The sequence below is a fragment of the Camelus ferus genome, chromosome 8 (genome assembly GCF_009834535.1).
Source record: "Camelus ferus isolate YT-003-E chromosome 8, BCGSAC_Cfer_1.0, whole genome shotgun sequence".
Classification (NCBI taxonomy): domain Eukaryota; kingdom Metazoa; phylum Chordata; class Mammalia; order Artiodactyla; family Camelidae; genus Camelus; species Camelus ferus.
The window spans coordinates 55167902-55191591 of record NC_045703.1 but is presented as its reverse complement, the minus strand read 5'-3'; the positions used below and the strand labels follow the sequence as shown (position 1 = coordinate 55191591).

The window sequence follows — 23690 nt, the reverse complement described above, 5'->3', positions numbered from 1 at the left end:
GCTTTCTTCACATTTTTTGTACAAATTTAAAATTTAAAACTAGAATTTTTGCTGGCAAAGCACGTGCATTTTTATCACGTGGAAAATTAACCATTCAAATCACAAGTTAAATAAAAGCCGCTGAAGCCAGAGATGCTTTTCTTGACAAAAATCCAATAATAAAGCACAGACAGAGGAAGTGGATTCTCTTGTGATATCAACACATCAATGCAGTGCAAGCACAGAGCTGGTCTTTAAAAAAATTTTTTTTTTGTATTGGACTGTCTTTTGTTGGCATAGTAGGCAAACTTTTCGAGTTTCAAGTTTTTATTATTCTTTCATGGAGAGAAAGGCAGAGAGGAAGTAGGGGTGGGAGGTGGGGTGACAGGTGGGGGTAGCCAAGATGGGTGGGTGTTCTGGAGTGAGGCTCTATTCTGATAACCCTTGAAGGATACTTTCTAGTCTTCTCTTCCTGCCCCTCCTCTGCTTCCTCCCGGCCACACACCACTGCAACATATGATGTCCCCTACCCCTCAACACTCTCCTGGGGTCTCACACCAGGTAATTCACTCAATATTAGAAATTAACCCTTAGAGGGGAGGATATAGCTCAGTGGTAGAGTGTATTCTTAGCACGCATGAGGTCCTGGTTCAATCCCCAGTACCTCCATCAAAAAAATAAATAAAAAACCAATACAACATAGTAAATAAATAAATAACCCCCCCCAAAAAAAAAACAAAGAAAAAAATTTTTTTAAGGAAATTAACTCTTAGGAAGGACTTCTTGACAACTAACCAAAATCAAGAAGCAGGGTGGTAAAAGCCACTTGGGAGGTGGCAGCAACAGAAGACAATACCAACAGGGATGTGAGAACGTACTAAATAAGACTCTTCAACCTCACACTTGCTCAGGCCAAGCCTGGTCACAGTGTCACAAGACATATGGCAGCGAGCCGTGTGGACATACAGGCCATAGCAAGGTGGTTCTCAAACCTTGCTGCCCACGAGAATCACCTAATGCCCAGGGTGCACCTGATGCCAATAAAATCAGAATCCCAGGTGCTGAGATCTAGCCACAAATTGTTTTGTTGTAGGGTGGTGGGTTTTTTTTTTTAACTCTCCAACTGACTCCTATGTGTAATCAACTTTGAAAACCAGTGGCAGAGAGTAATGTTTCTTAAATGTCAATGTGCCTAAAACAATCTGGGGATCTTGTGAGATGCAGATTGAGATTAAGCAGGTCTAGGGTGGGGTCCAAGATTCTGAGGTGAGGCCAGTGCTCCCTCATATGACCCAGCTTTGGATACTGCCCACTTGTGTGCCCAGAACCTCTGGGGAGGGCCTGGGAATCAGGCTACCCTCCATCAGGCCACAGAATGTTTTCCCAAGATGTTGTAATCTTTCTGTTGTGCCTCTAAGACAATTCCGTTATCCAGCCCAGTCATCTGACTGATTCTCCATCCATCCGGCCTGGCGGCAGAGGCTGCGGGGTTCTGGGGGAAAATACTCTGTGTGTGTCAATGAGGGACCAACTCATTCTTTTTCTCTCTGATTCTTAAGAAATGTGGGGATCTCCTCATCACCTTGAGCCTGCTCTTAAAGAAATCCAAGGCTCAGTTCTGAAGATGAAATACAGTCACACAGAAGTTCACTCTCTCACACATGGTCAGCATCCTGGGGTGCAGGGTGTCACTAAAAGCTGTCACTTCCTAATATCATTTAAGAGTGCACAGAAGACAGAGTCCTTGAAGTAAAACAATTTTATAAATTGCAGCCCACAGTTCATGTGATGTGTGCTTTGCACCATCATATTTAAAAGGTTTTTACTGCCCTGTTTCTGCACGTGAGCCTTAACTTCCATCTTTGAAAGGGAGAAATGGTGATACAAGCTATGATTCGTTTATCGACAGTGACCAACTGGACGAATTTTCAGTTGTCTCTTTAGAGTCATCTGAACGGTTCATCTTTGTAAAAAATCAATCAAGATTATCCATGGCTAGAGTTCAGTTTGGCCCAGACATAAACACCAGGAGGTAAAATGCATTCAGCTCAACACTTTCTACAACGTGAACCTGACAGAAGACCCTCGATGCATGTCTCATAACCACTGCTTGTACTTAACAATTCTGACCTGCTCTAAGCAAACTGATCTGCAAAGTCAGATCACCAGTATCTCTGATGTTTTCTAAGCATACACACTGCATGACAAAAATGATGTTAGAAGAATAAGAAAGAGGGCTTTGATAGAACATGGAGCTAGCTTGGGGGTGGAGTGGAGTCAGAGACATGGAAATGTACCCTTTTTGAAGGGGAAACTAGGCTTCAGGTAGGAGTGAGTTGCAAGGGCCTGACCCCTGGGCACAGAGCCTGAGGTGGGTAATGGCGGACGGGAGCGTGGGTGCACTGGCCTGTCGCGGCTGTTGGTAGCTTTGATGTTAGCTTCAGTCCCAGCTTAACCAGCTCCCACTCATCCTCCCTAGATTGCAAATCAGAAAACAATCTGTAGAAACTTAACAAGTCCTATGGACTTTTTAAAAACAGTTCTCTAGTTCTCAAGATAATGCTTTGCTCAAAAGCATTTAAAAACGATTAATTATTTAATCCCCATAACCTTGCCACGTGGTGGTTCCACATTCTCATTCCCACTTTAAATACCGAGATATGAGGGACAAGGTTAAGTGATTGGCCCCACGTTACACAGCTCGGCGCTGGCAGCACCGGCCCTCAGCCTGGTTCTGCCCGTCGGTGCACAGAGCAGCCCGAGCTGGTGGCGCACACCGCGCCGAGGGGAGCCAGGGGGCCAGGCAAGGGCCAGAATGCCGGCGCTACCGCAGAGATGCTGGCTCCAGGCTTTGTCAAACTGAAGGATCAGATGAACCGACAGCACGGCCACACTCTCAACACCACCTGTGTGGGGTTTTATAGGGAAGAAAAACTCACACCCCGGGTCCACTGGCCAGTAACCGCCCTCCATCTCCTCCCCGCAGAAGGCTTTATTTCAGAAGCATGAGCAGTTGAGAGGGTTTTCAAGATTTGCATTGGCCCCAACACCGCCTCCCCCTACAACTCAAATAAGAGGACCGCACCCTTCCGAGGGACCAAAGTCGCGCTGAAGACCGAGGGAAGGGTCCTCTTCCTGATGGACAAGCCTAAGAACCAGAGCAGCCAGTGCTCCCGGCGCCGCACGGCCACACAGCCGCGCGGGAGCGCTCCCCATCGCAGAGGCAGCATCTCGCCCCGGAGAAACGCGCGACCACCCGGCGCACCGGCTGTAGCCGCGTTGGAGCATCTTCGAACGAGGATACCGAGCCGCCCGCAGCCAAGGAGGGGAACGGCGAGGGCGGGGGAAGGGGACTTCAGCTTTGCACCCCGCCCCCCCCCAACCCCTGCAAGACGCTTCTCCCTTCCCGCTGACAGCCGGCTCGGCCGCGCTGGCCGGGTCTTCGTCGCAACCACCTGCCCCCGCCGGCCCTCCCTTGGCCCCCAGCGCCCAGCCGCCCTTACCTGAGCCGGAGATGTGGACCCGGAGCGGGCGGCCCCGACTCGAGCACGACGACAGGTCGCTCTGAGAGCGGCCACGGGGGCTCGGGTCCCCGGGCAGCCTGCGCAGGGCAGGCGCCGGCGGCCGGGCGGGCGCCTCGGGCTCGTGGACCTCGGCCGCCGCCTGCCCGGCCGGTTCGCCCGAGGACTCCGCGGGGCTCCTTCCCGCCTCGGCCATCGGCTCCCGGCGGCCCAGAGCGCGGGGTGGGGCCGGCGCCGAGGACCGCGCTGCCCCGCGCGCGGCGACCCCGAGGCAGCGACAAGGGCGGGGAGGCTGGACGCCGGGCGCCGAGAAGCCGGTGGGGAGGGCGGGAGGAGGAAGAGGACAGAAAAGTTTGCACAGGAAGGAGCCGCCTACAGCCGGCTCACGCTCCCGCGGGCGAAAGCCGCAGCGCTCGGAGCTGGGCCGCCTTCTGTGCCCGCGAACCTGCCCGCTGCTCCTCCCCCTGGGCGCAGGCTCTGCCCTTTGGAGGACGGCAGCAGGAGGGTCCCCTCTGGGCGTCACCCAGCTAGCAGGCCTCAAATTATCAAAGTTGGGGCTTCAGGAGCTGGGGTGCAAGGTCAAGATTAACAGTGCAGTTTTCATTTGGGGGGCGCGGGGGTGGAACCGAAAGGATCGTCCCTAGTTTACGGGTAGGAAATTGCAGTGCCAAAGCTCTAGACGTGCTGGTGGGTTCGTGGCGGATCTGGAGTTCCTTAAGTCAAGGCCAGTGACCTTCCCCTCTCACCTCTTGTCCTGGAAGCCCTCCCCACCTCCCACCTATCCCCACATTCCTGGGTTTCTGTCTGCTGGGTAGGCTCCTACGTCATGTTTAAAGGCCAGTCTTCCAAATATCTGAGTAAATAACAAATTTTAAATCTGAGTCAGTGCTTTCTAGCGGAAAGACGGGTCTCCCAGCTCCATCTGCTGTTGGTTGGGAGTCACCTACTTTACCACCATGCCTTGTAGGACTGTGCAAAATGGGCAATGGAGATTTTGCGGATTCAGCAGATGATTTTACAACCTAAGCTTTATCAGTTTCACAATTAGGCCCCCAAGTTGTGACTTGCCCCAAATCAGACTCAGAAGTCACCATTCCTGAAAGCTCTTTTTGGCAAGGGACAAACGTCCCTGGGATCACCCACGGGCCATAGTCAGGCAGCAAGAACAGAAGGAGACAAGATGGGAAGGGTTAGCAATTAACATTTATTGACACACACACGCCCATGTTCCAGGTGTGATGTCAGACACTTTACACACATGATATCTTTTAATGAAAAAACCAACCCAAGCAGAGGGGGTAAGAAAAGGGAGAGTGGGGACAGAAGTGAGGGATGCAAGCAAAAGAGGTAGATTAATACCCACAGAGGTCTTTATTAGCAACTTGGTCATACAGCTTGCCCTTAATAATTTAAAAGGGCTTTCACCAATGATTCTCACAGCAACCCTGTGGGGCGGGCAGGATGATTCCAGTTTTGCTGTGAAAACTGTCCAAATACAGGTCCATTTCTCCAAAGTCAGCCATGCCTGCCTGGTTCTGCTCTCAATAGCTCCTAGTTTCCCACCTCTTCAATTTCCATGACTCCAAGTGTCACTTTACTTCCTTGATATCTTGTGTGGTTTAGGACAGAAAAAAGATGCCTCTGCTTTAGAGCATTGACTTGCATTGTTTCGGAAGATAGGTCACTGGTAGGATTGAAAGGGCCCTTGGAAGGATTTCCCACTTTCCATGAATAATCCACAGTAGATTACTATGGTATTTGTCATCATCATTTGCCATCCTGTGTACTGTATCACCTGGTGACACTGTCTGTGCTCCTCATGTCCACTTCCTTAGCGGGTAGCTCCCCTTGCCAGCTGCCATCGTGCTGGGGCACATATGCCTCTTCCCTGCACATGAATCTCAGCCCACTGGACACTCTCCATCGCTTACAGCATGAGTGTTTCCACCATCCTTCCAGGCCTCCTGTGCCTCCCTTTTGGGTTTATCCCTTAGGTCATCATCTTTTCTGAAAATAAGTAAATGAGTAACGAAATACTTCAGAACACATGAAATCTTCCCCCGCTCATTATTAGTTATTCAGCAATTCATCATTTCAACGTTCACTCAGTGAATATATATTGGAGTGCATTTCATGGGCCAGACACTGTGCCAGGCACTCCATGCCCTCGAGGAGACCCTCAATCCTATATCCCTCCATGCATTTTCCTTTCACAACCAAGCTTCTAGAAAGAGTAGCATCCAGTTGCTAGTCCTTTGTCCTTAGAGTCCTCTCTTCTCACTTATATTTCTTTACCATCTACAGCAAGACTTCTACGCCCACTGCTGCGTGGGGCTGCTTTGGCCAAGGTCACTTGTGAGTACTTAGTTGCCAGCTGTACTGGTGACCTCTCAGGTCTGACTTAGTCTGACCCCCGTTGCAGCCCTTCACACTCTGAATGACTTGTGCCTTTTCTGAGCTGTTTGCCTGGTTTCTGGGATAGTCCTCTCACTGGCTATTCCTCCAGGCTCTCTGCCTCCTCCTTACCCTCTTCTCAGGATCTTTTATTTCCATCTGTTCTGACCCAGTGCTCCCCAGGGGTCCAGTCTCTTGCCTTCACTCAGTTCACATAGTTTTTCCTAGGAAATCTCATCTTCAGCTTTAAACTGTGCACAAATCTCTCCTAAATTTCTACCTCCAGTCCAGACTTCTTTCCTGGTCTCTCAGGAATCCAATGGGCCTTGTTCTTGGTGTTTCCTTGACACTTGGCAGTCAGCATTCCCAGAGCTGAACCCTTCCTCCCCCATGAATCTCTTCTGTCTGTTTTCCATCTAAAACAAATACCTCCAGAACGCATTTCATCCCTGCCCTTCCACTGCCACTTGAGCTTGAAACTTCACCTTCTGTTTCCCCTTAAAGGAAGGGACTCTGCTTCTAGGCCCACTCTCTTCCCCCGGACTCCCTGTCTCATTCCTAGAATAATCTTTCCAAAATGCTCACAAGACTTTGCTGCCCCCCCCCCATTTACGTTCCTTTGAAACAAGTACCCAGGACACATGTTCATGTGTACACTTCTCGACGTGGCGTATCAGGGTTTCTCTACCTGCTGCAAACGCTTTCCTCCTTGCTGTTATTCACACCCTGCTCTCTTGTGTGCAGACCTATTTGTGGTTCCCTGTTCCTCTTCTCTCAGTAGCTTTGCACCCCTGTTTCCTTTGCCTGGAGCGCCATCCTCCACTTTTCCTAACTTTGCCAAACTCACCGACCATCACTGATGGTTCAAACCTCAGGTCAAATGTCTCCCCTTCCTGACTCCTCCTCAACCTCTGAGCCAGGCAAAGGCCCTCCCTGAACAGGGCTGTAACATCCCATGTGTACCTCTGTTATGTGCTTTTTCACACAGGATTGTAGTTGGTGGGGCACTAATCTATCTCCCCCACTCCCTGTGAGCTGCCTCAGGGCAGGAAGTACCTAGACTGGGCTCTGTTCTCCCAGCACCACTGTGTTGGATGAATGAATCAGTTAATGAAGTCTATTTGAGGAGACAGATATTAACAAGTAATTCATGACAAGTGACAAAACTGAGATGTACGTGGAAGATTGTATGGAAACCCAGATGAGTGGGCACCCGACCTGTCTGAGTGGGAGGATCAAGGAAGGCTTCCCAGAGGAAGTGGCACCTGACAGGATGAGAGAGGGCATTTGAAGGACACAGGTGCTTGAGGAAGTGGGGCTCCTCAAGACACTGTCATGGCTGGAGAATGGGAAGTAGCTAAATTTTGAGCCTGAAAAGGTAGATAAGAAGTAGATTAGGATTCACATTTCAAATACCATTTTGTCTGTGCAATCCTAAAATGATGAGACATAATATCTACTGGGGGTTCTGTTTATTTCCGGTTTTGTTGATCTTATCTCATCCTGATATAAGATTTCAATTTCCTTAGCAATGTCCCTCAGCACCTAGGACAATATTTTGTCCAGCACTTAATAAACATAAGCTATTTGACAGACTGATAAAAAGAGAGGCAGATGGTTCAGTTTTTCAAAGCAAAATGTTTCTCGGTGCTATTACTGTATTTGTTTGTTCAGCTCTTTTCATTAAATCTCATTTCTGAAAGGTTGGCAACAAAGACTGAAGATGAAAAAGGAATTACTTTTAATGACATAGAGTGTGGTAACTGATTTAACACACCAAAAATATTATCTCCTTGTTTTACCATTTTACCTTAAATTATGACTTAGATTACAAAAGATGTAAGTGAAAATGTATTGACTAGTTTGATCTGCCTAGTAGTGCTCAGTACACACTGCTTTCAGCAGGAGCTTATGGATCATTATTATAATTGCAATTTTTTGTTGTTGTCTTCCCCTTCCCCCACATATACACAAAGTTTCATTTATCAGGCTTTATATGTAAAACTTACACCAATACAGAACCTGTGTTTTCTTGAGAAATACTATTACAAAATACATGGCATTAGAAATGAGTGCCTCATGGACAATATTGTTTCTTTAATGCAGGTAGATAAAATCTCCATGAGTGAAAGAAAGGAGACCAAAGTAATATCAGAAAAGAAGTGGTCGAGATCAGAATGGATGATACACAGTCAAAATGAAAAAACAAAAAAAACAAAAAACCAGAAAGGCAAAGAATCCAGGTAATAAACAGAGTTGGTAACAAAGGAAATGAGGGTAAAGGACTATAATATAGTGAAAGTAGGTCTGCATTTAAGGTCACATTAAAAAAAAAGAAGAAAAAAAAAGAAGACAAAGGAAACTAGGCTTTGTTTTTTGTTTTTATTGAAGTATAGTTGATTTGCAATGTTGTATTAGTTTCAAGTACTCAACAAGGTGATTCAGTCATACATATATATACATATATCTATTCTTTTTCAGATTCTTTTCCATTATAGATTATTACAAGATATTGAATATAGTTCCCTGTGCTACACAGTAGGTCCTTGTTGTTTACCTATTTTATATACAGTAGTGTGTGTATGTCAATTGCAAAGTCCTAATTTCTCTCTCCCTTCTCCTTTCCCCTTTGGTAACCATAGTTTGTTTTTCCATGTCTATGAGGAAACTAGTTTTGATGACCTCTAATTTTCTTCTGGTCTGAGATCTGGTCTGGTTCTATGAAAATTTTTATTTGTATTCATTTTACCTTGGAGATGGAATTGTTTTATGAAAAGGGCCAAAGCTGGTTCATAGTTTTGAACCCAAACTACCATTTCTCTTTATGGTACTAGGCTGCGTACACCTCCCTTTCTCCCTTCCTCTCTTTCTTCCTCCCTTCCTTCTTCTCATTCTAAAAACAGCTGCTCTGTCCTAAGATGCCCAGGCTCTGTGCTGCCCACACAGAGGTAAAGGCATCTCTCTAATCTCAGACTAAGAGCCTAGGAGACAGCAGAGAGATAAGGAAGGGAATCACTGACCCTTTTTGGATGGCTGAGAGAAAGCTTCAATGGAGAGAACACAAGAAACGGGTCAAAAAAGTGAGAAGGAATGAAAAACAGAAAGAGGCAGGGAAAGCCTACTGGGGGAAGGAATACCCTGTGCTGGGCCCCAGGGTAAGAAACTGTAGAGAGGAATATGGAGGTCAGTCTGGCTGGATTCTTGGAGGAAAGTGGGGAAGTGGGGTTGTGAAACAGAGAGGTTGTCAAAGGATTTAAACAGAATAGTAACACGATCATAGTCATTATCTTTTGCTTCAATTTTGATACCTAAATCTGATACCTAAATGATGTATATACTTAATTTGTTGGGTTGTTTTAAGGATTGAAACATGTATATAAGGTGCTGAGTGTAATGACTAGCATATGCTGGGAACTCAATACAATGCTCTAAGACATTTGGGATATGCATTTTATTTCTTTATTTCCATTAATCACACCCAGCTCAGCTCCATCTACAAAGGTTGCCCAAAATACATTTTCCAGAATTCCTTCCTTCTTCTTGGATTAAATAAGAACCTTGGTGCTTTCAGATTTAGGAAGATAGGAGAGGACTGTTTTGCTTTTTAGTCTAGTGGTCGCCTTCACCTAGACTTCTGTGGCATCAGCATGTTGTGTCCAGGATACCCAGTCCATACAGAAGCCACCCCTTCCATGTCCTGACTTCTTGAAGACTGTCAGAGAAGGTGCTAAGGTGCCCATCACTCAGATGTCAAAAGTCTCAACCCCATTCCCAGTGGGGGTGGATGTGTCCAGAAAACTGAGAGATTGGGTCCTTCTCAATTCAACTCAATTCAAAACAGTTGTTGGTGGGAATGCAAAAGGGCACAGCCACTTTGGAAACTAGTTTGGCAGTTTTCATAAAGGGAAATGCACATTAAACCTTGACCCAGCAATCCCATTCATAAGTCTTTGCCCAAGAGAAATGAAAACTCATATTCATGCAAAAACCTGAAAGCAAGTGTTAGCTTTATTCATAATCTCCCAAAACTGAAAACAACCCAAGTAAGTACATCATACAGTGGAATACTGCTTAGCAACATAAATCTATGGGCTACTGGCACATACAGCATGGAAGGACCTCAGAAGCATTACGCTAAGTAAAAGAAGCCAGACTCCAATGGCCCTGTATGGTATCGTTCCGCTTCAGTGATATTCTGGAAAAGGCAAAATGATTGGGACAGAAAACAGAGCAGTAGTTGCCAGTTGCTGGGAGTAGAGGGGGGATGACCTTTTTGGCTAACGGAACAGTTCGAGTCTTGATTGTGGTGGTAAGTAAACAACTGTATTTGTCAAAAGTCATAGAATTATATGCCAACAAAAGGAAAATTTACTGTGTGTAAATTACACATCAAGGAAAAAAAGGTGGGGTGGGGGGAACCTACCAAGTTGCCTTTCCTTTCCTTCCTTTGGGGACAATCCAGCCTAATTCTCTTAAATGGCCATGACTTTCAGCAAACAGAGATGTGCTTAGACATTACTCTGTGCTTAGAAACTTCTCCCATCTGGAGGCCTTGTACTCACATATAAAAACATTTTCTTTTTTTAAGTTAAGATGCTATTATTATATGGCTCCCAGGAAGCACAGGTCTACTGTTCTGGGAGACAAAATTATCTCTTGTCCCTTCTGAATGCATCTCCAGCTGCCTGGTACTGGAAGTGGGAGGTGGGAAAACAAAAAAACAAACAAAACAAACAAACACCAATAATAACAAACACCAGAGGTCAGTTTAGGGGTAGTCTTTGGGATCAGGTAATTTTTGATTGGTTTGATTTTAAGCTTGAACTCCCAGAAGGGGGAGGAGTAGGTGAAAATTTAATTCCTGGATGAGACTGCCCTGCAGAGAAAGAAGATGAAGTAACTTCCTCGATATGTTTCCTGCTACATTTTACCTCAGAATAGCCTCCCATCCTAGGATTTGTTCTGAAGCCCGGGTCTGTGGGAGTGAGGGGGCAAGAGGCTGACTTTAGGGAGCTCCCAGAGAAACCTGGAATGCAGCAGGCAAGGCTGAAAAAACTAAACCAACAAGGTCATTTCTCACATGTGTAATACTTTGAAGAAAATTAATCAGGTGATCTGATAGGAAACAGCTGGAGGAAGGGACTCCTTTAACCAGGATGGCCAGGGAAAGCATTTCTGAAGATGTGACCTTGTACAGAACTAAAAGATGAGGTAGCGATGGTACCAAGAGCACAGAGGGCACTGTTACAGGCTGAGGGACCAGCAGATGTGAAAACTCTACTGGAAGAATGAACCACAGAAAGGCAGCCAGGGAGGCTGGGAAAATGAACAAGGGGTGGTGACTGTGACACAGAGATGTAAGGGGGTTCTGGACCCTCCACTAATTCAAGTGGAATGAAGTGCTTGAAAGGTTTTAAGCAGGAGAGTGACATGGTCTGAATTACATTAAACAAATCATTCTAGGTATTTTTAAAATTCAAATACTGATGCATTGAAGGTGGGGGATGAGGAGAAGCAGTGAATCAGAGCTCACTCCAAGATCTTTGGCTTGAAAATGTGGTAAAATTAGCTTTCTTTTTTTAAAGGAATAAAAATGAGGAAGACTTGTTTTATTCAATATTAAAAAAAAAAAGTTGTAATAATTAAAACAGTGTGGTGCTTGTGTATTAGAGTTATTTAATATGTACAATGTATACACTAGGCATCACTCTAAGTGCTTTAATGTGTAATACATTTAATCCTCACAAAAGCCTGCGACAGGGATCTACTAGCACTATTTTAAGGATGAGGAACAAAGGCATAGAAAGGATAAATAAAATGTCCCAAGTTCAAAGCTCCAGAGCCCACGCTCTAACTACACATCACTACCCCTGGCCAGGCCAATAGAACAGAATGTGGAATCCTAAAAAGTCCGAAATATATCTAAGTTTTAGTGTGTCATAGAGGTGCCATCACATATCAGTGGGAATTAATCAATGAAGACAGTGTCTGAAAAATTTCCAAAGTCTTTGGAAACTATTTTTTAAATCTGACTTTGGCACGTTCACTAATAAAGATACACAAAATAAAGATAGATTAAGGAGTTAAATATTTAAAAAAAAAAACCCCCACACACGCACAAACCATAAAAAGAAAATATGAGGTAAAAAAGTACTTTTTAGAAATGAAAGTAATGAAAGAAATCACAAAGGAAAAAGTAAGTCCGACTTCATAAAAGTTAAAAACTATGATGTAAAACAATTAAGAAACAAAGTAAAAAGTAAATTGCCTTACAGAAATATTGTATTCAGTTTACATTATGGTTCACAGATCGTATCAGTTTATACCCTTGTCTGCAGTTTTTGAGAGTACCCATTATACTTTGCCAGCATGGCCATAAAATTAAAAAAAAAAAAATCTAAATTGACAAGAAAATGGTAAGTGTTTGTTGTTATCATTAGCATTTTGAAAGTCTGGTATCTGAACACCTATTTGATCTCTTTAGTGGGCATTTGCATTTCCTGTTTGTGGAATGGTTGTTCATGTGCTTTCTCTGTTTATCTGCAGGAATTTTAGCCTTATTGATTTCTATGAGCACTTTTTAGGTCATGAAGAGTACAATTTTTTTCATATTTCTAGAAAATATATTTGTCCACTTCATTGTTTAACTTTTAGTTTCTATTTTACTTTTTTTTTTTTTTGGTTGCTATTGTTAATGGAATATTCTTTTTCTTTTTCAAGCCAGTTGTTGTGTATACAGGAAAGCTATTGATTTTTACATCTCTATAACAGTAACTTATTGAACTCTTTTTCGCTCTAAGAGTTTTTAGTTGATTCTCTCTTGGGTGTGGGGGGTCTATAATAATATCGTTTACAAAAAGAAGGCAATGACGGAGTAAGAAGAGGAAAGAAGAGGGAGAGTGCATGTTTTCTCCTCCTTGATAATAATAAAACTCTTATTTAGACATGATCTATTTATTTTTTAGCCAGAATTTCCAGTAAATTTGGTGATAATGAAATAGAAAAGAACAAATCTGACTCCATATGAGATCAGTTTCTTTGGCTTTAACCCTGTGCCCTGTTTTCTAGGCTTAGTCTTGCTTGCTTTGCACCTTTTGTAAAAGAATGTTGCCTTTAGCCTAAAATATACAGGAGAGCCTATTCTCAAGGCTCTGACCTTTAAGAATATTAACATTTTTGCACTTATATAAAGATAACAAGTTGCAGAATAGAAAACATTTGTTTTGTTGGAAGTTTACAGGGGCACCATGACCTGACCCACATAGACAGCTGCAAGAACAAAGGATTCCAAGAACAAAGAATTCCTACACCAAGAAGTTTGCAACAACCAACAACACCCCCTCCCCTTTTAGTATAAAAGGAGCCTGAATTCTGACTTGAATAAGATGATTCTCTAAGACATTAGCCTGCCATCTTCTCGGTCTGTCAGCTCTCCGAACGAAGTCACTATTCCTTGCCCCAGCACCTCATCTCCTGATTTATTGGCCTGTCGCGAAGTGAGCAGAACGAGTTTGGACTCTGTAGCAATAACAAATATCAGTTTTCTCCTTATTCTAATGGGAATGCCTCTAGAATCTTACTCATTTTTTTCCCCAAAGAAATATTTTTTAATAAATTTAAAGTTAAAGCCAGATTTATGTTAGGGTTTGCAAAAGTTGATATTGCATTTTACTGTTCAGTACGAAGTTGGCTCTTGATTTGAAATAGATATTAATGATTATCGTAGAAACCATTCTTCTATTCCAAGTTTTTCTTAAGAACATATTGTGGCAGGATATTATTCTTATCTATCAAAGATGGTAACAGGAATGAAATAAAAATTTTAAATTTTATGCAGGACACACACCAGTAATACCATATATTCAGTCTGAGGGCAAAAAAAAATCCTCCTCAACTATATTCTCTGTGTTGTGGACAATTTTGTTTTTAATAGTCACTTGATTTTCCTTTGGGCAACACTCCTCCTCCCTCTCCCTGGTTTAATTTACATACAATACATTCTGTCTATTTAAATATACAGTGTATTCAATTTTGACAGATAGACACACCAGTGAAACTGCCACAATCATGATACTGACATTTCTATCACCCCTGTAAGATTCCTCCTGCTTCTCTGCAGTCTATCCCTCCCTTCTCCCACAGCCCTGGACGACCATTGATCTCCTTTTTTGTCATTGTGGATGAGCTGGCATTTTCTAGAATTTTGTATAAATGGACAGACTGTGTGGACTGCTTCGTGTGTGGCTTCTTTCTTACCCACTTCTAGATGGGGCAGATGTGGCCCCTTGGAAGGTAAGGAGACTCAGTCTCCCTCACAGTGAGCCACGGGGTCTCCTGGAAGCACTGAAGACGGTCTTGTTTTGGGAAATTAGTGAGTAGCTCTGATATCCGTGTTTGTTAGGCCCTTTGTGTTTTGAGGATTTACAAGGAAAAGTGTTTCTGCTCCTGGCACTGAGTGCTTATTCCCTGGGAAGGAGAGAAGAACAGATTTTCTGAATCCTACTGTATACAGCACAGGGAACTATATGCAATACCTCATAATGGCCTGTAATGAAAAAGAATATGAAAAGGAACATATATAGATAAATCACTAAGCTGTATACCAGAAATTTATACAACATAGTAAATCAACTATACTTCAATCAAAAACAAAAATTAACAAACCAAAAAAGATCTGTCACTTTGAAAATCCAGACATGGGCCCCTAGGCCCTCTGGGAGACATCTCCATGTGCAAGCCAAAAGAAGGGACCATGGAGAGCTACCACCTTGAAAACTCAGGGACCAGTACCCTAGGAATTTAGTGAGGTCAAATGTGTGATTAATTTCCTATTGCTGTTGAAACAAATTACCACAAACTCAGTTGCTAAAAACAACACAAGTCTATTATCTTACAGTTCTGGAGGTCAGAGTCCAAAATGGTCTCACTGAGCTAAAATCAAGGTGTTAGCAGATCTGTGCTCCTTCTGGAATCTCTAGGGGGCTTTCATTTTTCAGCTTTTAGAGGCTGAAAGATTCTTTGGCTCCTGACTCTTGTCCGTCTTCAAAGCTAGCCATGACCAGTCAAGCCTTTCTCATGATACCACCCTTCTGGTTCTGACTCTTCTGCATCTCTCCCCCCCACTTTAAAACCTTTGTGGGTTACACTGGGCTCACCCAAATAATCCCAGCTAATCTCCTTGTTTCAGGGTCAGCATAATAGCAACCTTAATTCCACCTGCAGTCTAAACTCCCCTTTGCCATCTAACGTAACTTCTTTATGGGTTCTGAGGATCAGGAGTGGACGTCCTTGGGGGAGGGGTGCTGCTATTTTGCCTACTGCAGACTCTAAACTGAAAGAGCGGACTACAAAGACCTACCACCTTGAGAACCCGTGTACGTGGATCACGGTCAAGCAAGAGATGGCCATCTGTGCGAATTCCATGAGCTAGCCAGGCAGAGCTAACCATCGTGAGAACCAACCTCCTGAGCACCCAGGAAGCTGACCATGTGTGGGAAACAAAGAGCATGGGAGCATCTTCTCTTCAAGAACCCAAAGGGCCATCACCAAATGTGCCACGGCACAGAACCAGAATTGTTTCTTTTACTCTGGAGTGCAGTTCACAACAAATTTCACATCCAGCACAGGAAGCAGCAAGAAGCAGTTCAGTTGCAGACAGTCCAACAACAGTGCTCGCCCCACCGGGACACGGGAGTTAGGCTTCCTTCTTTTGGAATATTGTGAGTGCCTATGACAGCTCATGTCAAAAGAGGGAGATAAGAAGTTTTCTGCCAAGAAGACAAGTGGGTATCAAGGCAAAATTAATACAGACAAGCAAAACACTATGAACAAAATCACAAAAGTTTAAACAAAGACAGGATCCAATCCTGCACTGGAGGAAAAAAAAAATAAATGAAAAAATCCTGTTATTCTGAGGATGAATCCATACCTGTAAGAACAAGAGTCAACATTTTGGACAAAAGTAAGGCAGTCCTGGGAGCTCCTCATGTGTTCCATTGCTCAGTGGTGGATATAAAAGTGTTCAGCTACGATCTTGCCTTCAAAAATAAGCAGGAAGACTTCATAGTAGTTTCTGGAAGACTGTCCTGAGTGTCCATTTTTATAATCCCATTTTACTTGTTAATGACTAGCTACGTGGTTTACATTTTAGATTTCCTGTGAGGAAAACTGGGAAAACATAAAGAGAACAAACCTTATACAGATATTTGAGGGGCTCTTTTATTTTTGGGGACGAACATTTGAGCAATGCTGGGGTCAGTTCATGTGGGCTTTACTGAGCTTTAGAGAATGAATGAAATTCTTTCTGGTAGGTTCTCAAGGCATCAACATTCATGGATGAAGAGAATGCATCGTGAAGGGAACTGCGATGCGGCCCCCATCTAGACGACTTCCAGGAACTGCAGTCAAGTGTGTGACGTACGCCACCATCTTTATTCCTCCATAGGAGATTCTACAGATAATAATGTGAGAAAGGAGTCTCTGCTGGATGCCATCCTGTCAGGCAGGACATCTCTTCAGAGGAGCCAGCACCTCAGCACTGCGCACACCGGCTTGTCTACACTGACCACTGCGTCGTGATGTAATCCTCCTTAGCTCCACGGGTCTCACCTCTGCAGCCTACCACGGGAGTCTGGTCGTCTTTTCAGAAGATCATAGCAATTTCTCCTTTGTTAGACTCTGTCTGCAGGACTGACTCTGGATAACTCTAACATCTTCAGCTCTTCCAGTCAATAGCCTTCAGGGCTCATGGATAAGACCCCCCGACCTGCCTCTCATGAAAATTGCTTGAGGCTTCTTGAGTCTTCCTTATAGGTCTTCCCCTTAGATTATTGCTTGGCATACTCCCACCCCGGTGCTCTCCCTCCCATTACTCAGACGCTCCACACCTCCCTCTCACAGCAGCACCTCATCATTGCTTACCTCTGTGGGTTCCTTCTCTCTTCACTCTGGACTCTGGTTCTTGAGGGCAACAGAGTCTTGGAAGCTTCTTAAGGGCTGGTACCCTGGCACCTGACTCATGCTGTTGGCCTCTGTTTGAAACACCTTTGCTCCCTCTGTCTGTCTACCTAATTCACTCATTCATGCTTGCGAGGCCTCAGTTTAAATTTTAATTCCCTAGGGAAGACATTTCTGACCATAAGACTTGACTGAGGTCCCATACCATATGCTTTCATAGTATTCTGTACTTCATAGCATATACCCCAGTTTGCAGTCTTTTATTTGGGTTATTTGTTTAATGTCCATATTTCACACTAGAGAGGAAGCCATGTGATGGAAAGGACTGGGTCTGTTTTCTTGCCATTGCATCTGCTGGGCCCAGCTCAGTGCTTGGCACAGAGTCAGGGCTAAATAAATACATCTCCCTCTAATGAAATAAAGGAGTAATGACTAAATGAATGAAAGAGTGGATTCTGTGTTTCAGTCACACAATCACCGGAGTCCAGGTGACTCTCCTCAGTTTAGTTAAAAACATGGATCCTAGTCAATTTAGGTAAGTTATTTAGCCTCTCTGGGCCTCTTGTCCTCATCTGTAGAATGGGGATAATAAAAGTGCCTAATAAGGATGCAATGAAACTATATGTAGTTACATAGATAGACAGACAGACAGACAGACAAATAGATAGAGATACATACTGTGTATGTATCTTTAAATACTTAGAAGAACGCCCAGCATACAGGAAGCACTAAACAGCATATACCCACACCTTAAAAACCCTCTCCCTATGATCATGGAATTCTCATGATGGCCACATTCAGTCAGGGCTATTCCAATGCACTTAGCCTGGCTCGTATTAATATCAACATTTCATCTAATCTCTCTGTATATTTTCAGTGCTTATTACCCTGTATCTCTGGGTTCTCCAGGTCTGACTTGTCCATCGGTGGAACAGGCACAGTGCCCAGGTCCATCATGCTTGTAGAGACCCACAAAATGTTTTAATTTCTTCAAAAATCTGAAGGGGGAAAAAGACCTTTTAGGTTAAAGAAAAATGTTCTAATATATAATGTTAATATATTTGCCTTTACTCCAACATAGTCATAAAATACGTATTTTGTTCGCTTGTTTGCTTGTTTTCATGGAGGAGGAAGGGGCCCAGGAAAGTCAGAATGCAGCCCGGCAGTTCCCAGCTCAATGCTCTGCATCAGAGCCTTCATTCTTCACTTAAAAGAAATGAGAACGGGGCGGGGGGGGGGGGGGGGAGTATGGCTCCGTGGTTAGAGTGCATGATTGGCAGCCTCATTTCAATCCCCAGTGCCTCCGCCACGGAAATTTAAAAAAGAAAGAAAAGAAAGAAACGGGTTTTCTTAGATTAACAAATGGGAAAGGCTTAACAAGTAGGAAAATAAATATTAAAAAAAAAAAGAAAAAATGAGAACAAAAATGCCAGTGTGGCACATCACAGCTACGGACGCCATCTGAATAGTTCCTAGTAAGAGCCGGCAGCGCATTAAGAAAGCACAGCCCTGCCAGGCTGTAGGTGATCTATCCTGCGTCCTCCCTCCGAAAGCAAATGCGCCCATCTAGAGCCGGACTGCAGAGAGGACTGCGCTCTCTCTCCCTCTCCCCGCACCTCCTCACCCACACATTTCCGGCCCACACTCCCCTTTCCCCATCTTCCCCTGTTCACTCTCTCCTGCCCCCTGCTGGCAGGCTTGCTCTCACACACTCCTAGCCTCCTCTTAACTCAGCCTCCGGATGGTCCCCTGTGTTTCTCACACTGCTTTGCAACGTTGGCATTGCCTTTGGGTCCCTCGACCACATCCCTGTCTTCCTTCTCATCGCTCATCATTCTTGCACATTATTTGCTTTTCTGGGCATTGTAGGTTTTTTGTTTGTTTGTTTGTTTTTTGATTCCAAGCTCAGAACTCGTTGTTTCTTCTGTTACCTTATTTATTCAGCTCTGTGCTCTTAAGCTTTTTTTTTTTTTTTTTAATGTCTTCTTTCTCTTGCCCAGCCCTGTTTTGGTTTTCTGTTAGTTCCTTTTATTTATTTTTTTTTTCTGCTTCCCCTTCCTCTGAGGACCTGGTCCCTTCCCTCCCACTGCTAACCAGGGCTGTGGAAACTCCACCCTCTGTGCTGACCCACACAGTCACGAAGACCACAGGAAAGGAGACTTGATGTGTGATAGAGACCTCTTCTTCCTGAATTGGGCCTTCATGCACAGACACTAATTAGATCGTTAATTTTCAATGAAGACATTGGGAAGGACAGAAAGAGAAGGCAAGTGGATTGCACATTCTGATGCTTGGCTCCATATCACAGTCATAAAATTACCTGGGCTATCCAGTCATCCAGAGAAAATGTGGCTCCCTTGTTTTGTTTATAGTCAATCTGCTTGCTTTGCAGACCAGCACATCTGCCCGGCCCAGACCAACTCCCCACCACCACACGCACACCATCTGGTTGGTAAGCTAAATTAATTGTTCATTCTTCATTACATGTAGGACAGGTCCTGTAAATTAGCCTCTTTAGCAAATATTTGGGCTCTCCTTTGGGCAAAAAAGCTCAGGACCTCAGATGCTTCTCCATCCCTGCTCATCCCTAAGGTGCCAGGCTTAGGTGCTGTTCTCCAGGTGCTGGAAAGGAACATGGTGCCCCTGCCTCTTCTGGTCCAGGGGGGCCAATACTTCACCTGTTGATGTTCCCAGATGAAGCCTGAAGCTGCTACAACTCATAATCTGGTCTCTATCAGGCCCACCTCTGCTCTCTGGTATCCTGGAGTCCTCTGAGGTATGGCTGAGAACACATGATCCTTGGCCCCGAAGCCCAGCCCCAGGGAAGCACTGGAGCTACTCTTCCTGTTAGGTTCTCAGCTACTTCTGGGTCTTGTCTGTATCACTGGAGTGTTAAGGTCACCCAGGAAAGCTAAAAGCAGCTTCTCCTTCCATCTAACAGGGCTCCATTTAGTTAAATTTCGCTGTCAGCTGAAGAAGCTTCCTCTCAAATCCTAAATGGGAATCAGGACAGAAATGCCCACTGCTCCCAGACACCCCTTACTTATCTGACACATGAAACAATACTAGTCTATACTGAGATGAGGCTTAATATGTGCTTCGCATGGTTTAAGTCTCACAACAACCCTATGAGGAAGATGTACTACTATCATTCACATCTAGGAGGTGTGGAAGCTGAGGTACAGAGAGGTTGCATGTCTCACTCAGGGTCACACAGCCCTGTAGTAGAGGGTGGAGCCAGTACAGGAGTCCTGGTGCTCTCAGACTGTGCTCTCTTGCCTCCTCTGGAACCCCTTGGCCTCTTCCCTTCACTCTTCCTTCTTGTCCTCCCCACCCCTAGGCCAGAAAAAGGCAGGATTTATTTTCCCCATGTCATACGCGGTCTCTACTGTGAAGCTGGTTTATTTACTATATAAAGAACAGCATGGGTTCCCAGTGCTTTTCTTCTGCATTTCCAGAGAGAGACTGTGTGTGGATGTCAGACGTTAGGCAAATGTTTCACTTCTTCCATTGTCCCCTTCAGAGGAATTCTGGGAACTGCTGAGACTGGCTGGTGGCAGCCATCCAACTCCCATATGGAGATGCAGGCTGTGTCCTCGGCAGCTGACGACATCCCTGAGGACATCAGCCACCAGCAGCGGGACTACGTCCTCTGGCAGCAACAGAAGTTGGCCAGGGCTGGCTGGGCTCCTGCCTTCCCCCGCCAGGACATCAGGAGAAGTGACCGTGGCGAGCACCCTGCGTACCCGCAGCTGCCCAACCTGTGACTGCTGGCCCGGGGCTCCACGCAGAGGCCTACCTCTTGCTACAGGGACAAAGACTTTCTCCTTTTACTTTCTTCACCTGGAGGTCCTCATGAAGGAGGATTACTAAAATGACCACATTTAAGCTAACAGATGGCTTATTCTTATGCTTGCCCTTAAAACGGTCAACTGACCTGACTGACCAGTTGCTACTCATAGCTCCAGGCCCATTGTTAAAATAAAACTATTAATTTTACTGTTTCTACTTTATTCCAGTAATCGAAAGTAATAATCATACTTGGTTTCTGATTTGTTCTCCAGGGAGAAGGTCACAGAACTGTAACCTTACAAAATTGGCTAAGTACCAAGAAGACCACGCCTTGGGCGCTTACGAGATAAAGAGATGGAGAAAGTGACAAACCCTGGTTTCTACAGAATTGATCACCTGGAGGCATCATGACGCCACTCTAAGTTTTATGATGAAAAAAATGATTCTATTGATTAATTACTGTTTGAGCTATGGCAATATAATCACCCTGCCCCATCCCCAAGGTGGGCTCACAGTTTTGAAGGCACTAGCCTGCTCTGAGTCCCCTTTGCCCGGCAAAGTAACAAAGCTATGTCTTTTCTTCTGAGCTCCAAGACCATGTCTCTGAGTTTCAATTTGGCTTGTCAGGGACAGGGGCTGATGTTTCGGCAACACTTAAACAGGATGGGATTGGGGCTCCTTTGATCGTGTTGACCGTGTTGACCGTTTAGGCCCAAAGCCCCCCAAAATGAGCCGTGCACATTGGAGAATCTTTTGTTTTTCGGGTGTCTAGATCCTCTATCAAAACCTTTAACTACACCGTCTAAGCCTTAGTGTGGTGTGGCTCTTTTGCTCAATTAGCAGTAGCTTTAAGTGGAAGGTCTGGTTTTGTAAAGTGTTATCCTGTAAAATGTGAAGTACAATCTACTGCATGTAGGTCTCGCCATAGATTTTGAAATAGTTCATAGATTTCATTCCTTCAGTCATTTAACAAGCATGTTTTGAGTAGAATCTCTTCTCCCTCTGCATTTCCAGATAAATCTATTCTCTATTCATTCCAAATCCTCTATCAATGTTTCCCCTTCTGAATTTCTAGGATTCTATGTGTCCTCGGGGCTCTAAGGAAGATGTTTCATCTATTTTCAGTGCGGCATTCTAGGATTCTTATGTATCCTCAGGGCACCAAGGAAGGCCTGTCATCTATTTTCAGTATTTTCTACAGAAAGTGTACTTTTATGATAAGGTTGTTTGTATTAACTGAAAACATTTTCTCTGCCTTCAAGAGAAATGATAAATGACTCAGTGGCATTTATGCTGATCAGAAGGTCTGATTAGTACTCTTTAACGAAAATACACGGAAATATAAATAACTTCATTTTGAAAGAAATTTGTTTGGAAGATGGGAACTTTGGAAACATGAGGTTCATATGGGCAAATAATGCTTGATAAGACAGGGCCCACTACTACATTGTCACCTTGGCTATGTCTACTGTCCCTCTAAGAGCTCACAACTCACAATCTCATTGTCACTGTGAAAAATGTCTTACACCTCTTACATAATTGTCTGTTTCAAGGGATGTCAAGATGCAGTGACTAAAAGGCCATTTTTTGGTTCATATGTGGCCTGGAGTTTCAGGAGCCACTGAGGTCCTAGATTATTCTAGGATCAAAGACTAGATAATAAAAATTGTCACCCCACTTTTTCATGAACTGGGGCTATTGCAATTGATAATGATGTTCAGTGGATTCCCTGATCCCCGTCTTCCAGGAGACCCACACTGGAAAGACTGCGGACCCTTATGGCAGAGCAGTGGTCCTGGGAAGCCATCAACACTGCATCAAGGTGGTGAATGCCCTTGTCCCTGGGGTGACAGTCACTGCTGCTGCTCCCATGTCCTTGCAGAGATAGGGAGTTAGGGCAATAGCTATTTAGTTTCATTTCCTTCTTGATTCTTTTACAATACTTGTTAAAGGGAAACAAGCCCCAAATTGAGTCATTTGTGCTAAACCTCATCAAGACTTAATTTCTAACCTAACTGCAGTTTCAGCCTCTCCCAGAAGTGGAATAAACCAACCAGTCTGGAATTTCCTGTTTGGCACTAGTAAGGCAATCTGCCCAAGACCCCCTGCATACCCCTAAGGGAAGGTGACCTTACCTGAGTTTCCTTGTCCTTTTTTGCCTACAAAAACCTTCTATTTTGTACGATTCCTTGGATTGCCTTTCTACTTGCTAGATAGGATGCTGTCCTTTCATGAGTCATTGAATGAAGCCAATTCAATCTTCAAATCTAGTCCACTGAGTTTTGTATTTTGAACACACTCAGTAATTAGAACCCCAGTTCACTGAAGGATTTCAACAAACTTGCTTTGAGTGCTGCTCCATGCCAGGCTCTGCTATAAATTCAGGGACTACAGAAAGGTAGGTCACTATTGCTGTCCTCAGGATGCTCACACACAGCCTAACAGCCTGAGATCTGCATCCCAACCACAAGACAATCCATGGACTCCTGTATTAGTGGTTGGAATGAGATGTTAATGGGAACACAGGAAGGAGTAAGACATCTAGGAGGGGAGGTGGTGACAGAAAGCGTCACAGAGGCGATGACATTTGAACTGGCCCATGGAAAGATGGGAGCTGGTTTTCTCCAGGAGCAGAAGAGGTGGGGATTCTGGCTTTACTCTGAAAGCACTTAAAAGGGGGAGACACGAGCTTCTGGTGACATGCCTTGATTAATCAATCCAAATTTCCAGCTTCTATCTCAAGCCTACAGATTTCTTAAAACATTCATTTCACTGGTTTCACCTGTCTTAGACCTTGTTTTCTAATGCATCGGTTCTCCAAGCCTGGTGCCCAGATCAGCAAAGGTCAGCATCACCTAGAACTTGGTTAGAAATGCAAATTCTGGGGCCCCAACCTGAACTGTAAACGCTTGGAATTTCACCCGATACAGACTCAAGGTTGACAGCCACAGTTCTAAACACACCCAGGACCTTGGGGATTGGGGAGGGGATGTGAAATGCAGAGGCTGAGAATGATCTGGGTTTTTCTGTGCCACCAGCCTGGGAGGT

General features: G+C 44.5%; 1 protein-coding gene across 6 annotated transcripts in view; it reads right to left on the bottom strand.

Moving 5' to 3' along the window:
* Positions 1–3954, bottom strand: part of PHACTR2 (phosphatase and actin regulator 2) — a 240555-nt gene extending 236601 nt beyond the window's left edge. For 2 of the 6 annotated variants that reach the window (XM_032485064.1, XM_032485065.1), the window contains exon 1: positions 3483–3954. In XM_032485064.1, coding sequence (XP_032340955.1) covers positions 3483–3696 — 214 coding nt within the window. In that variant the 5' untranslated portion in view covers positions 3697–3954. The remainder of the gene's footprint in view (positions 1–3482) is intronic. The other 4 variants (XM_032485059.1, XM_032485058.1, XM_032485063.1 and 1 more) reach the window with 4 other exon arrangements.
* Positions 3955–23690: the final 19736 nt, after the last annotated feature.